Source organism: Vanessa tameamea, chromosome 7 (assembly GCF_037043105.1).
Source record: "Vanessa tameamea isolate UH-Manoa-2023 chromosome 7, ilVanTame1 primary haplotype, whole genome shotgun sequence".
Lineage (NCBI taxonomy): Eukaryota > Metazoa > Arthropoda > Insecta > Lepidoptera > Nymphalidae > Vanessa > Vanessa tameamea.
In genome coordinates this window covers 9,336,317-9,352,610 of record NC_087315.1, presented here as the reverse complement: position 1 = coordinate 9,352,610, position 16,294 = coordinate 9,336,317, and the positions used below count along the sequence as shown (strand labels likewise).

Genomic DNA, 16,294 nt, shown 5'->3' with positions numbered 1-16,294 from the left:
ATCAATATATATCAATATATATATATTTGTTTTACATAAATCAATTATTTGATTTGAAATAAACAAAACTTCTCTTTTCATGGCATTTACATATATGAATAGTACTTCTATAACGTGGTACGGGCGTAATAAGTATACCTATTGTATTTGCACAGTACGAAGCGTAGGTGCAGAAAATGTAGCAGCGACGCTTAGGGCAGAGTTCAATTCCTGAGAGGTCACACTAACACATGAAGTAATGAAAACGCACAGACTTTATTAAAATTTTGAACGGCATTGAATATAGACTAAACTAAACGTTCACTATCTTATAAACATATTTTTATGTTGTATTTTATATATTTTTAATATAACTTAATTTATACCATAATTTTTATTAACCTGTAACTTGCTATGTTTTATTTCAAGAATAAGAAAAAAATGCTGTAAATACATATAAAACCTGTTTCACAATTTATTTTAGAAAACCAGTGTAAACGGCTTATAAAATAAACTACAAAATTTGAGAACTTCATTTTATACCAAATTTCCTTTAACTAAACAGGATAATAATAATAAGTAATTACATAAATACATATACAATGTATATTTTAAATAAATTAAAAATAGTTCATTTCTATTAGTGTCCGTATCTAAAGAACTCCCTAAGATGATAAATAAATTTAGCATATTCTTGATTCTACATCGGCTAACCTCGCCCTAGGTTATTTATACCCAGGAATACAGAGACGTAAACATTGTGGTATCGACACGTTCTATGTGAGTCAAAGACTTGTATAGCAGATGTTGGCAGATACTAATATTAATATAAGTACACGTGTAGAGTGGTAGAGATTATCTTTTTATCGTCTAATTGTGAGCTATTCAAATATCGCAAAAGTTAAGACCTCAGTGCATCGAGAAGATTGATTCTTCTCTTTACCTATTATTATTTTATACATGCATACTTTTGAATTTTCATTAAAATTTACAAATTGCGTGAGATCTTGCTTAAATAAACATCGACATTTTTCATAAAAATCCATTGTTTTTATATAATTTCTTATTCATCAATGAATCAGGCAAACAGGAACTATAGCAGATATCTAATTATCGTAATGTAGCGTAATAATTTTTCATTGAAACGTGAAAGATTGTACCGCATCCATTATACAATAAGATTTTTCGTGAACTTCCTGCATCGGGGAGGTCAGCGGCACTGCCCCAACGGGTGCGCGAGCGCAGAATGCCGCAAGAGCCCGACGTACGCGCACGCACTGTGCACCCGTGGTCAAACCGGATCGAATAGTGACAAAGCAAGTGGAGATTAAATTGAGTTAAAAAGTGAACATTGGAGATCAAACCCGACGCGTCCAGGTATTTTTAGTACTTCATTATAACAACTAGTTCCTGTTATCACGAAAGTTAATCACGGTGAATATTGGTTGCTATTTTCATCAATTTAATTCATGAATAAATTGTAATTTCAATTTTAAATCACAAATCCTATATTTAAATGTAATGTGGGATACAGACACGAACTAATATTTAGTTTAATAATAGTACGCATTTTTTACGAATAGTTTTTTATTAATAAAATATATAAAGTGTTAGAGTTAAGTGATAAAATATATTAGGATAAAAATTAAAAAGTAAACGATAGAGTTTTTTGCCCTTTGTTTTCCGATCTGTGTTATTTCTATCAATCTATGTTTATTCTGAGTTACCCTTCTCAAGGTAACATTATTATGCCTTATTATTGAATTCAACTTCTTTGTATTGGGTCCTTTTACTGTAATTATGCAATAAATTTCTCATTTTTAAGGTAAAATTTATTTTTTACTCCAGAAATGTTACCGCACATAAAATTTTTCATTACGTTTATATTTTATATCCGCTTTAGTTAAGCCAGGTAAATTCAAACATTTACTACTATACACAATTCAGTGTTTGTATAATGTAAATATATCTTTAATTTTTAATCAAAAATTCAAACAATTATACTTAAATTGTTCTTGTTATTTGTAAACAACATATCGTGATATTCTGTTTTATTTTTTATAACAAACAAGTGTAGTATTTTAATTATAAAATAAAATAATTTGCTTATCGTTTGTTTGTATTGTTGTAAAATATTCATGCGATGACATGATATTTGTATACCTATTAATTATTATCAATATAAGTATTACATTCGCTTATCTTCATATGTACCGGGCAATTGTCCAACCACAGCTGATACTACTATCTGATAACTGAGAAGAGGCAAATTATTTTAAATATAAGACAAGTTTTATGTAAGATATAGGTAGTACATATGTGTCTAGGTAGGATGTAATTGCTTATCATGTTTTTGATAAAGTGGTAACTCAGTTGACATTTAAGCCCAGATTATTTATTGTTATATGCTTATTGGTAATTATAACGTAAAACATACATTTCAAAATAATGAAATACAATAGCGACAACAATACAAAAGGTTTAATTTTTTATGTTAATAATACAGTTTATTTATAAGAGATTCATCTATGATGTAGGAACAATGTAAAGGATCGAAAAAACTATCGTACCGATTTTGATGAAACTTTGTGTGTTTAAAAGCTTTAAAAGGAATATTGTAAAAGGATGTATTGTATTTCGCTACGATGATTCCATAACAAATAGTAATAAATTACTCAAAGTAACCGATAAATATAGTATTAGGACTAAGTAAAAAAACTAAAAAACTACGATGTTCGAGGCCGTGCCCTTAAGCTAGCCATTAACAATTATAAATTATGATCGTAAAAAAAAACAAGATTGAATTTATTTTTAATAATAAAAAACAGCGCTAGTCAAGTGAAATAACATATCCACCTACATTAAAGTAAATTATCTTTTAACGATAGTAAAAAGAGTCGATTTGCAACGTGATTTTCAAAGTATCTACTATAACTATTTGTTACGAGTATTTGATATTTAAGAATTAATATTAAAACTTGGTCTTATCGTAGACTTGAATCAACAATTCTCAAACTATTGTGACTATTGTTTCAATATCTAACATGAAATTAACTACGCTTTATTTCAACATATACTTGAAGTACGAAACTTTAATTAATAAATAGTAAACGGGTTCGTTTTAATCACGTCTTTGTGTTCTCAGGTCCTCCGTGACTCATGGCCCAGTACCAGTTCTTGTATTTGGTGGTTGCGGCTGCTTTAGGTGAGTCAAGTAATTTTTCCTTTGATAATAATCTTATTTAACCTCAGTATTGTAATTATGTTTTAATGACGTATGTGTTTTAATGTTTTTTAGAACGAATTACACAACAATACAGTGATACAAAACAATATTCTTCAAAAATATCGCATCTCCATTTAAGTATACACCATATTCATGAATGTTAATTATTAAATCTTGTAATTTAATGCACTCAATTCTAAGCCACCTGTTAACTTTCATTTATAATAAAACGGAGTCCCACGAATTTCTCGCAAGCTGTTTACAATAAATCGATTGCATGTCAATAGTTAATAAAATTTAATGACTTCCCATTGCTGATTTAATCTTCGCAACTTAGAAGTACCAGTACCCAACATTGTAAAAAAGAAATATTCACTTAATTTAATCTAGCAAGAAAGTTGGCTGTTGCAGATTGATTGCTTCAGTTTAATTAAAAAAAAAAAACAATTCTTTGTCTTTTAATAAAAAAGGTATCCGTTACTCAGCAGTGGGACATCTGTAATAGAGTAATTAAATTACTCTCAATTAGGATATATCCAATTAGTAAAAAACAGTAAAATTGTCTGTGTCTAAATATCATTGCCCGCGGAAAAGTACCTAGTCTCATTGTCTTGACAATATTTCGAAGGCTGTGTAAGAGTCTCGTTTATACCGAATAACTCTGTTATAATAATAACCTATATAGTGAATAAACAGAAATACAATTATTGTTTTTATTGAATTTCTACAGCTAAGCTATAAACAAGAAATAATTACATATGAAATAATAAACTGTACAAAATTTTTCAAGGTTACCTGAAAGAAACCTCCTAATAACTTAAACAACACAAATTGGTGTGCTTTAACATTAACACATTAGTACTTGTACAGTAAGCAAATATCTTAACTTTGGAATATAAAAAACATAGTTTAGAATTAGTAATAATTTTCTTATTAAGTCTTTCCCCTTTATATTGTATTTAAGTCATACTTGAGTGCTTAAGTTTAATTTTAAGTTAGGTTAGGTATTAGGTATCTATATATATCTCATAAAAATATTCCTCCGAGTCATTAAAATATATAAAAATGTTTTTGAACCAAATTCAAGCTAGAGTTTAACACGTTTAAACATGCTATTTACAATTATTCTAACTCTAAAATCAATAATGTAATTTAATTATACCAACAAACGTATACAAATTCAGTTGTTACGGTTATATAATTAAAAATCGTTATAATAAGACCAATCTTTATCATTATTAAGAACAATAAGTCTATTGAATGACTTACTGTATCCACAAGTTTTTCTACATGCTCTATCTACAAGTTTGAAATTGTATTATATTCCTAAGCGGCCTGATTAATAGCTATCTACGTCAAAAGGAATTTTACATATAATTGTGAGTCCATTATTATGAATGAAAATTATTCATTCTGAACACTCAATGATTTTCCTTTTAATATTTATTAGCTAGCAGCTACTTGTTATATCACATCCCGTTCAACAAAGCAATTTTCCGACTAAGAAGCGACATCATTATTCACAGCGGGTCATCGGTACAATCTAATTGCAACTTAATGATAATCACAACATGTTCTTAGAACCAGGTGAGATCGTGGTTGACTCAGAATGATTTCGGCGATTCATAAATGTTGACAGAAATATATCGGGGTTTAAAATATTGCTTGTAATGATTAAGTGTTATTTCTGAACGCGTCTATCGTATTTTTTTATTAATTTACACGTAGTCTAGTGACTCATATGAGTAAGTACGTCCAAGAAGACAACATGTTATGTTACTCATTTACCTTAGTATGACCTTTCGCAGCGTCGGCTCCGTATTATTTTACCTTTAGAAAGATGATCACTTGACTATAAGACGATAAATTATTAATGATACAGTCTATTTTATTGAAATAAAATAATTGTATTTTTGCAAAAACTATAATTGAACTTTGAAGTTACCTATTTATTGTACATACGTTGAATCCGTACGTATACAAAAACGTTTCAGAACATAATATATATGACAATTTGAGCTGTCTACTTACTAGCTTTGCCTATCACCAACATCACCAAGGTTCTCGTGTCCTAAATGAGTGCTTATACGTGACTGAAAGTGAGTGGTCATAGTCGCCTTCGATTCTCTAGTGATAAATGAACTCACATAAATATACTATACATATGTAGTTTTTTCATAGTCTTGGTTATGTCGTATAAATATTTGTTAAATGGACGTGTAATTATTGTAAGCATTAAAATGAGAAAGTTTTAAGATCGCTATTCAGTACATTTAGTTGCAATCTAATAATCTCGCTAAACGATAAAAAGACCAATCAGTCATTATTGTTCGCAAAGCTACATGAGTTACCTTTCTCCTTCGCACGTGAGAGTTCTCATACATATAACATAAGTAAGGCCGACCCTGTGTACTTTTAAGTGGAAAAAATGTTGGCCCGACGAGAAATCTTGGCCACTTTCGATGCCAATATATTACACACGTATATCTTAGTATAGTTTGACTGCAGCTTATCCTTAGAACAATAAACTTAATAGAGGTGGCACTTACGATGCAGAAAATGTAAAAACTATTATACAATTTATATACATCTACATATAATATCTTACAATAGTAAATATTGTATCAGATCTATATTGAATTAAAATTTAATTAATTAAGTTCTTTTAATTTTGATGCCATTTCGAATATCCATTAATTGTTCTGTGAGTGTATCAAACTTGCAACTGGTTTGAATTCACTTAGTTGAGCACAAACCTGAAAGTCTATACACTTTCGAACAAGGCTAGGATATTTATAGTTAAAGAAATTAATGGTTCTGCGTTTATATGTAAAAAAACGTAGATAGTTACACGATTAGTCAATAAAAAAAATCCTACCTAATATTACTAAAAAAGGGTTTTTTTAGGTATCATTGTAACATGCCTAATTTAACGTTTATGACGCGTCAGTAACGACATGGCTATTTGAACAATTCAAGATAAGTGAGCACTTAACCAATTCACAAGCGGATAAGGATGATTTTTAAAACGTTTTAAATGCACGTGTTTCGAAATATTTGTAAAGTAAACCAGTCTTCTAACTATTACATACTCTTCAAGCTTGATCACACGAAGAAGGTATGACAAAAAAGGGAAACCTGCGCTAGTACAAAATAATTTATAAACTGATATAGTAAGCATTGTAGTATTTACCAGAAAATTTAATGGGCATAGTTGGAAATTGTTAAAAGTAACATTTTATGATTTAAAAAAGTTTAATTTGCAATAGCGACTAAAAATGGAATACATTACAGATTCATTATGTTGTGAGTACTTTTAAGGTATATCGTAATTGAAACTGCATCGGGTTGTATATAATCTGATTTTAATCGGATTGCGCACGGAAACTCCAATGGTCGTTTTTCCGGCAGCTGCCGCGTGCAACAAACGGGACAAAAAGAAATAACGCTGCTATTTATGCTCATCTCGTTTAATACAAAGCCTTTTTATAATTTAAACAACTATTAAATCCCCAACAAAGAACGCCGTTGAAATTTAATGTATGAAATAGGATGGATATTGTTATGTATATTTTTTTAATTTATATAATCATTAAAATAATATAAAACGCTCATTAGTCTGAAATAGATACTATTTGAATATTAATTGAATATATTATTATTACTCTTCCAGCTAATCGAATTAAATTAAGCGAAAAGCGTCAATACAATTTCTCATATATAATAATAATAAGTTCTTAATTATATTTAATGAAACAACTATGTATTCATTATTTTCATGAAGGGTAAGATTAACAAAATAATATAAAAGTAGAGGACCTATATACAACTAACGGACTTCTTCAAACTCATTACGAATTAAATAAGGTTATTTATTCGACTAATTAGCACTAATCGTACATTATATATACACTGTCACGACAATAGGCGGTGGGACACTAAGCATCGGTCATAAATAAAATAACTATGGTGTAGATTTGTCTAGCTGAGTTACTTTCACTTCAAAATTATGAGGTTACCGTATCTTAGATCTTTGCTTACTGATGAGTCATATCTTTTAACTCGTCCGCGTTAAAACGTAAATTCAAATTTTCATAAGATTCGAGAGGACTGGGCTTGAAGAACCGTTAAGCGCACAGTGGAGATATGCATGACCTACTTATTGAAATGTTTGATTCTTCGATATAAATAATATTTTTGTACTTAAGTGGATCGAGCACTTTACTGAATCTTACTTTAAATAAATTATAACATTAACAAAGTTTAGGGTACTTTTAAATATTTCGTTACTTAGACTTGGTTATGATAGTAAAAAATAATGTTATAGGAACAGCACCATGCCAGAGTCAAAACTCGTTGCAAGACACGATAACACAAGATGCAACACCACCTAGCTTATTGAAAGAGGTAGAAGACAACAGCCGATACAAGACTTTGGAGGCAAATGCAACGCTCTTGAAGCTTCTAGTTGACGACAAAGATGGAGTGAGCAGGTAACTGTAGACAAAACTAGGATATAAATAATATTATATATTTAATAGTCAATCAATAAATACGTTACTGAATCCAGTGTGACCACATCGATAAACGCTGATGCTGCATAAAATGTAAACAACTGTTTACACAGTCTATAGCCTGTCAACCACCATATCCATGACATCAAAGATGCTATGAACCTTGCTCCTGTAATGACACTAACTTATTTTAACTCAATAGACATGTTTGGTAGAATGACTAATAAGTGGTTAGTACCCACTGTACCTACACTATAGATATTAATGCAAAGCCAAAACCCGGGAAACTTTAGACTTTGAAGTGAAACTTTAATTTATCTATACATATAATAGAGTGTCTGTTTGTAATATTAAAATAACCCATTTTTACTAAATGCATATGGATGCAGACACGGTACATATACCAAAATAACATTTTTTACAATTTTTGTCTGTCTGTCTGTTTGTTCCGGCTAATCTTTGGAACGGCTGAACCGATTTCGACGGGACTTTCACTGGCAGATAGTGGATGTAATAAGGAGTAACTTAGGCTACTTTTGTTTTAGAATTATATATAGAATAAAAATAAAATCACGCTACAATATCCAAATAACTTAAATTCTAACAACGCACAAGAAGTCGCGGGCACAGCTGGTTAAAAATAACTTTGGTAAGAGTGCACCAAATTATTACTAAATTTTTTACTATATATATGCATTAGGAAAATAGTTTCTAGATACAAAATATCTATTCACAATACCCTTATAACCTAAATTAGACACTGGAGATTAACATGAGACTTAGAACGGTACAGCACACCTAACATCGAAGTGTTAGTAACAACTAACAGTGAATCATTAGAACATTAAAAACCGTGGGACTGGAAAATTTAATTTATACGAACGTTTTTTTTGTTGTAAGTTAAATTGTACAAAATGTATATATTCACAGCAAATGTGATAAATATGTGGTCGTACTTGAAGACTTATACATAGGAATGTCGATATAATAAATCTACACCGAGTAAATAATTGAACACTAGAAAGTTGTCCTGTATATAATCCAATATATATATATATATCTTTTACGTACAATTTTGGTAATGTTGATGCTTCCTAGGTAATGATTTAAAATTTCTCTGTATTTTTTTTAAGCTTAAAGCAGACTTGTAACGTAATCACACGTGGTTCTATTATCTTATAACATGTAGTACAAAACGACAGCCAGTTACTATAATAAACTTTAATCGCCTTGTTAGTCTAGACTCCAGTGTCTCACTTGTAAGGCTACGCACAATATCGGGATTCTCGCGTGGGAATTCAGTGTCAGTCTAAAAAAGTTTTTGTCTCGAAATTCTTAGAAGGTATTGTGGTAAAAGCGTTGGTCTAGTCTACGCGTTTTTGATGGCGGTCATTAAAAAGGAATAGAGGGATATATACGTTGGCGTAAACACTTCCTATATATATATTATCCCTTGCATGAATTGTTTAGATTATTTCGTGAATAGCTGTTAGACAATAATATAAGTTAAAATACTCTCAACCGGCCTGTATTTTTTTTAATCTTTGAATTAAATAAGTAAAATTTATTTTTTTCCACCACAGACACTTTTTTACTAACTCGACTAAATAGTTCAATGAAATTTTTTTTCTCAATTTCATCAGGTCCGAAGTATTCGACATGTTGCACTCAAAAGACGACACCCCCGCTTTACCAACATTCCCAGAAGATGCTGAAGACGGTAAAGTTGACGTGCCGGTTGTACCTGATTCTCAAGCTGAGTTCCTTCAAGGTTCGTTGTTTCTAAAAATCAATGTTAAAAGTAACTGAGACATACCAAGAGTCATATATGAATTATGACTAAAGATGACGACAGGTAGACATATATATTCATTAAGGTAGAAAAAATTAAAAAATCAATTTCTTCATTTATTTCAAGATTCAACAGTCATCCTACCATTTTTAGAGTATATATCGATTTTTGCCTGCTTGAAAGATTTTTCCCGTCCTAAATATTAATCCACTTATTACTTATTCACAAAGTAACATTAAAAGAAACCAGTCTTAAATAATTTTATGCAATTATCTATATTTTAATATTTAGTTGTTAATAAACTATAATTATATTACGTGTTCTTGTATAATATCTATAGCAGAGGAACCAGTGCGCAAGGATTCTCAGAGACGATACGCGGGGACACGTGGCGAGCCCGTCGGCACCGCTGCAGGCATTATGGTTGCGGTTACCTGCAGCATCGTCGTTCTCGCTTACTCTGCCCTTATTGTATGGAGACGGATATACTTGTAAGTCTTAGGAAATTATAATATATTATAGGTTTTTTTAGAGAATATTTATTCTGACTGTGCCTAGCACACTTATATTTCTGGCATAAAATAATCCTACTTGTTGATCTCCTTTATGACCTATTCGCATAATAAGTATGAGTACAGTACTGTAGATTCGCGTAATAAAACGGAAAATTGAACCATAGTGGAAAAATATCCTATCAATAATCTCTTGATAACGTACAACGCTTGTAACTAAAATTTATATCTCTTAACTTTAATCAATTTTATCAACCTACACAAATAAAACACAACGCTACAATTCGCTACAGGGGTCCACATTTTTAAGTCTTTTATTAACCTTTGGGTAGAATATTTATTTAGTGGGTTCCCGGCGAGCACGAAGTCACAGCTCAAACATTGTGTGAGGTAATTTGATACATTCCCGCGAGCTGCCGAGCTGCGTAGGAAGCGGTCAAGTGGGACGGAAACGCATTGTGAAGTGCACAAGTGGAAACCAAACGTCCTGACACTTTTCTTTCGTAATATACATACTCCTACGATAAAATAATATGTCTTTGTGCTATTTATTTGAGAAAAAGAGTTTTATTCTCTGTACATTGTACATTTCAAACAGGTTATATTATATTTACGATTTATAGTTACGTATTCAAGTAATTTCAGTAACATGGCAATTCAAAAGTGCTTTTAAGAGTCTACTTGAACAAAGAATATTTTCATATTATTTAAATTCTTTAGCAATAATAAAATAAACATGTATTGTCTGTCTGTTTAAAGATATAGGGACGACGACTAGGTAATAAATCTTTGCTTTTTAACTTTGGATTTTTTTATGTTAATAAATAATTCTTATGAGTTATGACGACACGGATTTTTTAAGTCATAATCTATAAATATATCTTAGTAAATAAAAATGAGTTTGTAAGTTTAGGAATGTTCTATGTATTCCATACATCCAAATATGATAAAATTTTGGTGATTTGTTCTGCGTACGGCCGAGAGGTGCGCCCATAAAAATAAGTTTTTTCTTTATTTGTTTGTCCTTCAATAAAACATTGCCAAGGAGCTGCCAACCTCGGGAACTAAGACGTTATGTCAATTGTGCTTGTAGTTAGTAAGCATAATATTAAAGTATCTAACTTTGTGGTAGGGCTTTGTGCAAGCCGCCCGGGTAGGTACCACCCACTCACTAGATATTCTGCCGCCAAACAGTAACATTTAGTACCTATTGTAACATCTTAGCTCCCTAGGATAAAGGCACACTAGTGATATAAGAAATAGTTAATATTTCTTACAGCGCCATTGAGTAACCACTTAAATACTAGTGACAAGAGCAAGTGGCACATTTGCATCATCCACCTAGCTATTTTACATCTGTATATGTCTATCGGACCGCATGATTAAATTATTGCCTTTCGCTTACTCGGCTTGTTTCTTATACCGTACCGGATGATCTGATTATCTACTGTATTTTAAATATACTGCATCAATCGTAAATTTCAGGAAATCTACTTATTAAATGTCACCAATAAAATTATAAATAAGTTTGGCCAAAAAGTGGAACTTAGTATTATCAGTAATATATTATTTATTTATTACACTTCATAACAGTAATACAATATTTGCTCTATCCACGAACGAACCCCCGCAATAACAATAATACTGAATTAGTCAGTTTGTATACTCATACCTACACTCTCTAACCCTCATTCTATTTTTGCCAAAATTCACTTATGATATTAGGATATGATCTTACAGATTAAGCCACAGTACGCGCCAATTGCAGGAGCCGAATGCCCCAAGTCATATTAAAAAATAAATGCCATAAATTATCTGTCAAATAATAATCTTCATGAAGATTAAATGTGTTTTTTTCTGACAATTTAAAGTTCTCCGCCTCTAAAAAATCACCTTTATATACCCAAAACTTAATGCTCCAAAATATATTTCAGGAAGAAAAATGGATTAAAGCACGAACTCTTACGAAATGAAGAAATTGTCGCTGAAACAAGAATTGAGGTAATATAATCAATTTTTTTTTTATTTCAAAAACACATTAAATTACAATTTTGAACAATTCTAATTATCTGTGGAAAATATCTTCAGTAACACAAACAGTAAAATATGATTACTTCTAATATAGATTGCAAGGTTGTTCCCCTAATAATAATAATACAATTTAATGTGTAAAGAATAAGCTAATGTTAACGTTCCATAAAACAAAATCATAATAAATATAATATAGTTTACTATAAATAAGTTACATATAGATAACTTTGAACTTTTTTTTTTCAGTTGTGAAGACTACGTTCGTTCTTTCAATACTTTACATATTTTTGTCAAATCAAGTATTGACGTAAATGTATCGAGCCACGAAGTTATATAAGAGTTTTTAAAATAACAAGACTGAATTTGATTAAGAAAGATAATATTTTAGATGTATGACCTAATATTTGAGCCACATATCTTGCGATCTATGTATGTGATAACTATTGATAATGATGTGTATAACTATTTAAATGTTCTTCAAGAACCTACATATGATAAATATTTATTTATATTGCATTTTTGGGTAATTTTTTTAATGTTTTGTGTTATATATTTTTTTTTTAAGTAAAAAGATTCACTAAATATTCTTTCTTATATGAAAAAATGAGTTATATATTAAATTATATAATATAAATAGTATTGAAAATATTTATGTAAAAAAATATAAAAAGAACCTGTGCCATATATTTGTAATTATCATAATTATAGAGTTGGTCATGTTGGGTTTTTTTATGATTGGCATGTGGTTATAATTGTAATTTATTTATAATTTAGAACGAAACAAGTCTGTGATGTGATTAATGCTAAGGTAATAAGGGATGATTTTTCCATACTTTCTTAATTTTGTGTAAGAGTTTATAAAAAAAATAATTAAAAGCAATAGAAATGCAAAACTTTATTGTGATTGTTCATTTAAAACTGGTAACAATAATACTTAATATTAAAAACGCATTACATAACAAAACCACTTTGAAGCAATTTTTAAAAGTTATATTGTCTTACAACTCTGATTTGTCCTATTTTTTATAAATATTTATAAATTCATTCATAAGAATGTTAGTTTATATCATCATCATTTTTCCTATGTCTAACTACACACATCTTGGTTATGTTAAATTTGACAAATTTCATGAAAGCAGATAATATATAAAAATATTAAAAACTTTTAGAATATTGACCTGTCTTTTACACTGAAATATAAATTAGTTTATGAATAATATTTTTTAATAAATGCTCTTAAAAAGTAATTATTCCGAGTGTGCTGTTTTGATCACTTTTTCTGTTTCTCCACCGAACCACAAAACACTACGATACATCAATTACTTATTTTCCTTATGTCTTATAACCACTGGTCCAGTGTTATCGCCAGTAGCTTTGTTATGAGCACCATGAGCTCCATCACAATATGGCCACTGAAACAATTTTTTACATATAGTTATCTCACTTTTATGGTATATGAAATGATTATTAATACCGTTTTCACATAATAAAGCTTACTAATTACATATGCAATTCAGTTTCGAAACATTGGGGTTAACTAAAATAAACACAACCACAAGATTGTATAGATAACAAATAATTTATCAGAAACAAAATATGAAGATTGACATAATGAGATAACATTTATCGTATGAACTAACTACTTATAACAAATTTCCTAAGAAATTGCATTAAAAAAATCTGAATTAATAAAATATTTTCCAGTACTGTCATTGATACTTGGCCTTATGTTTTTTATGTTTATTTAAGAAAATAAATATATACAGATAATGAAATAATTCAAAGATATAATTGGCCAATTATTAGAAAACTCACTTAAAAAAACAAGCAAGCTTTACAGTGCTCATGTATATTATGTAGGCATGATGGCAGATAATGTGCTTAATTCGTGTTTATCATTAATTGTATGCTTGACAGTGTAATAAAACATTGTGTGGAACCCTGGATGAGAATCTGCCACATGTATGGACCAACCCGCATGGAGCATCATGGTTGAGTAAGCTCCAAGCCTTCTCCTCGAAAGGGAGAGGAGGCCTTTACTTTACTTTTAAATGTGTTCTTTTAATCTTATTAAAGCTACATTAACATTATGTTCTCTCAGAAAATGTATTGGTAAAATCTGTAGGTTAATCATCCACCAATCACCATGAAACTCATTGGTCAAATCATATAGTGCACACAGTTCCACACTTCTGTCCCGCTTTTAATATAATTTCAAGCAAAGCAAAGCGAGAGGAAATATGTACACAACATTAAATGTTAACTAGAAAGTGAGGATGCTTCTTTCTTCCACATTTAGTATAATTTTATTACATTACAAAATTTATACTAAGAAAGGAGTCAAATGTCCTCCTTTCAAATGACATAAAAAATATGTATATATATTATTATATATTAAACGTAAAGCTACCAATGTAAAAGTAAAAGCATACTGATATATGGCTATAATAATAAAATAAAGCTAAAACAATATACAATGGAATGCAATTGCATGCATTTTCCCACTATTTTGTTTGAAAACGTAAGAATTGGTGTCACTGGAAAGAAAATCTGTGATAATTAATAATGTTGCACTATGTTTTTTTTTAAATCAACCTCAAGCTTATATCTTATTACCCATACATCAGTTCACTTTTTTTAAGACTAGATAAAATTAGGTTATGTATGCAGTATATATGCCTTCTCACATAAGGGTAGATATTAATTTAGAAGAAATTAAACTATGACCTGGATATGTTTGAATGTATAAAATTTGTCATCAGGATATGTTTCCAAATATATAATTATATACTTACGTTCTTGCTCCTCCAACATCTACACAAAGATGCCTTCTCCGTAATATCTTCAATGTCAATGAAATCCACAACTTTGTTTATATCCTTCCTGATGCTCGGGTTAATTTGCCCATTGCCAGCTTCATTTGCCTTTTTAATAGTTTGATAAGAGTAGTAAGAAATACCTCCAATAGCAAGAGTTGGAGGAATTAATGCTAGCCAATCACGCACTGCAAGTAAAATTAAACTATTATAAATTCTAAAAATAATAAAAGTAAATAATTTATTAATTAAGAAAAGAGTAAGAAAACTTCGAAATTGCATGCTATAAATTATTAACATTGCTACTAAGAATAAAGTTATAACACCACAATTACTTGAAAGTATGTCACTGGCCTTGACAAAAGTAACTGTACAGTTAATTACATTTTATGGTACTTGATTAGATATTTTTTAGTCATTTCACATTGATTAAATTTTAATAAAAAAAATATAGTAAGTATAGTAGAATTAAATATATATATATATATATATATATTCCGTAAAAGTCCTTATTTTACAATGTTTACTAACCATATTAAAAGAAAAAGGTAATTAAGTAACAAAGAAAACTACCTAAATTTGATTGACCTAATATTTATATAAAAAAAACACCACGAGCTCATCGTTACATTTAGCCGGACGTTTGTGGAAAATACACTTACCACCAAGTCGAAACCAGCCACCTATGGAATCAGGGATAGGTAAACTTGCCAAATAGTTAGGAATAGTAACTTTAACTACATTCGACACAATATACATGATTAAAGAATATTAACTTTTCAAAAACAAGTTACACAACAATTGGGTATCGAGATTAGTGACGTGACCAACATGCACTAAGTACTAAGTAGCGATATCTGAAAAATATAAAATTATAATGAACAAATGACAATGAGTTAAATGACAAGTGACAACTGACAATCTGTGACACACTTCATAGATAGACGACACCACCGTCACGAGTTAAATAATAAGACTGTTACATACAGCGATACAAAAGAAGCGCAGTAAAATTGTTGCTGTGCCAAGCTTTTAAAATATAATATGAAGGACTTTTGTTTGACATACAATTGATATATTCTTACAAAGCGTCGATTAGTTTTAAAAACAAGAATACACTAATCGATTATAAATTTAATTTCTAGTGCTATGTGCTGCAAAAAGCTATAAATAAATATCTCAATAATATATTGTTGTACACCAATTAGAATTGAAATCTATAATAAAACAGCTTATAATAATTAAAACGTATATTATAAATAACAGCATAAAGAATTTTTTTTTGCTGAGATTGCACATTAAGGGACATTAACACTTTCTAATCGAAAGTGTACTAAACTAATATTTAATTTAGAAATGTAATTTTTCAGACCTTTGGATTTAACTGTGAATACATTCTTTATTGAACTTTACTTTTGTTGCTT

At 29.8% G+C, this 16,294-nt stretch overlaps 2 protein-coding genes across 3 annotated transcripts; one reads left to right on the top strand and one right to left on the bottom strand.

Moving 5' to 3' along the window:
* Window positions 1-1,205: 1,205 nt before the first annotated feature.
* Window positions 1,206-12,457, top strand: LOC113401185 (uncharacterized). Of its 2 annotated transcripts, none has more exons than XM_026640998.2 (7): window positions 1,206-1,356; window positions 3,125-3,184; window positions 7,533-7,698; window positions 9,363-9,490; window positions 9,855-10,002; window positions 11,958-12,024; window positions 12,301-12,457. In XM_026640998.2, exons 2-7 carry the CDS (start codon window positions 3,139-3,141, stop codon window positions 12,304-12,306), a joined length of 561 nt encoding a protein of 186 aa, XP_026496783.2. In that variant the 5' UTR covers window positions 1,206-1,356; window positions 3,125-3,138; the 3' UTR covers window positions 12,307-12,457. The 2 variants fall into 2 exon arrangements, with proteins under 2 accessions (XP_026496783.2, XP_026496782.2); XM_026640997.2 differs by having other exon boundaries at window positions 9,852-10,002.
* A 467-nt stretch (window positions 12,458-12,924) lies between these two features.
* Window positions 12,925-15,771, bottom strand: LOC113401187 (CDGSH iron-sulfur domain-containing protein 2 homolog). Its single transcript, XM_026640999.2, has 3 exons — window positions 15,533-15,771; window positions 14,850-15,058; window positions 12,925-13,466 (listed from the first exon to the last, which is right to left on the bottom strand). Exons 1-3 carry the CDS (start codon window positions 15,627-15,629, stop codon window positions 13,374-13,376), a joined length of 399 nt encoding a protein of 132 aa, XP_026496784.2. The 5' UTR covers window positions 15,630-15,771; the 3' UTR covers window positions 12,925-13,373.
* Between the last annotated feature and the right edge of the window lie 523 nt (window positions 15,772-16,294).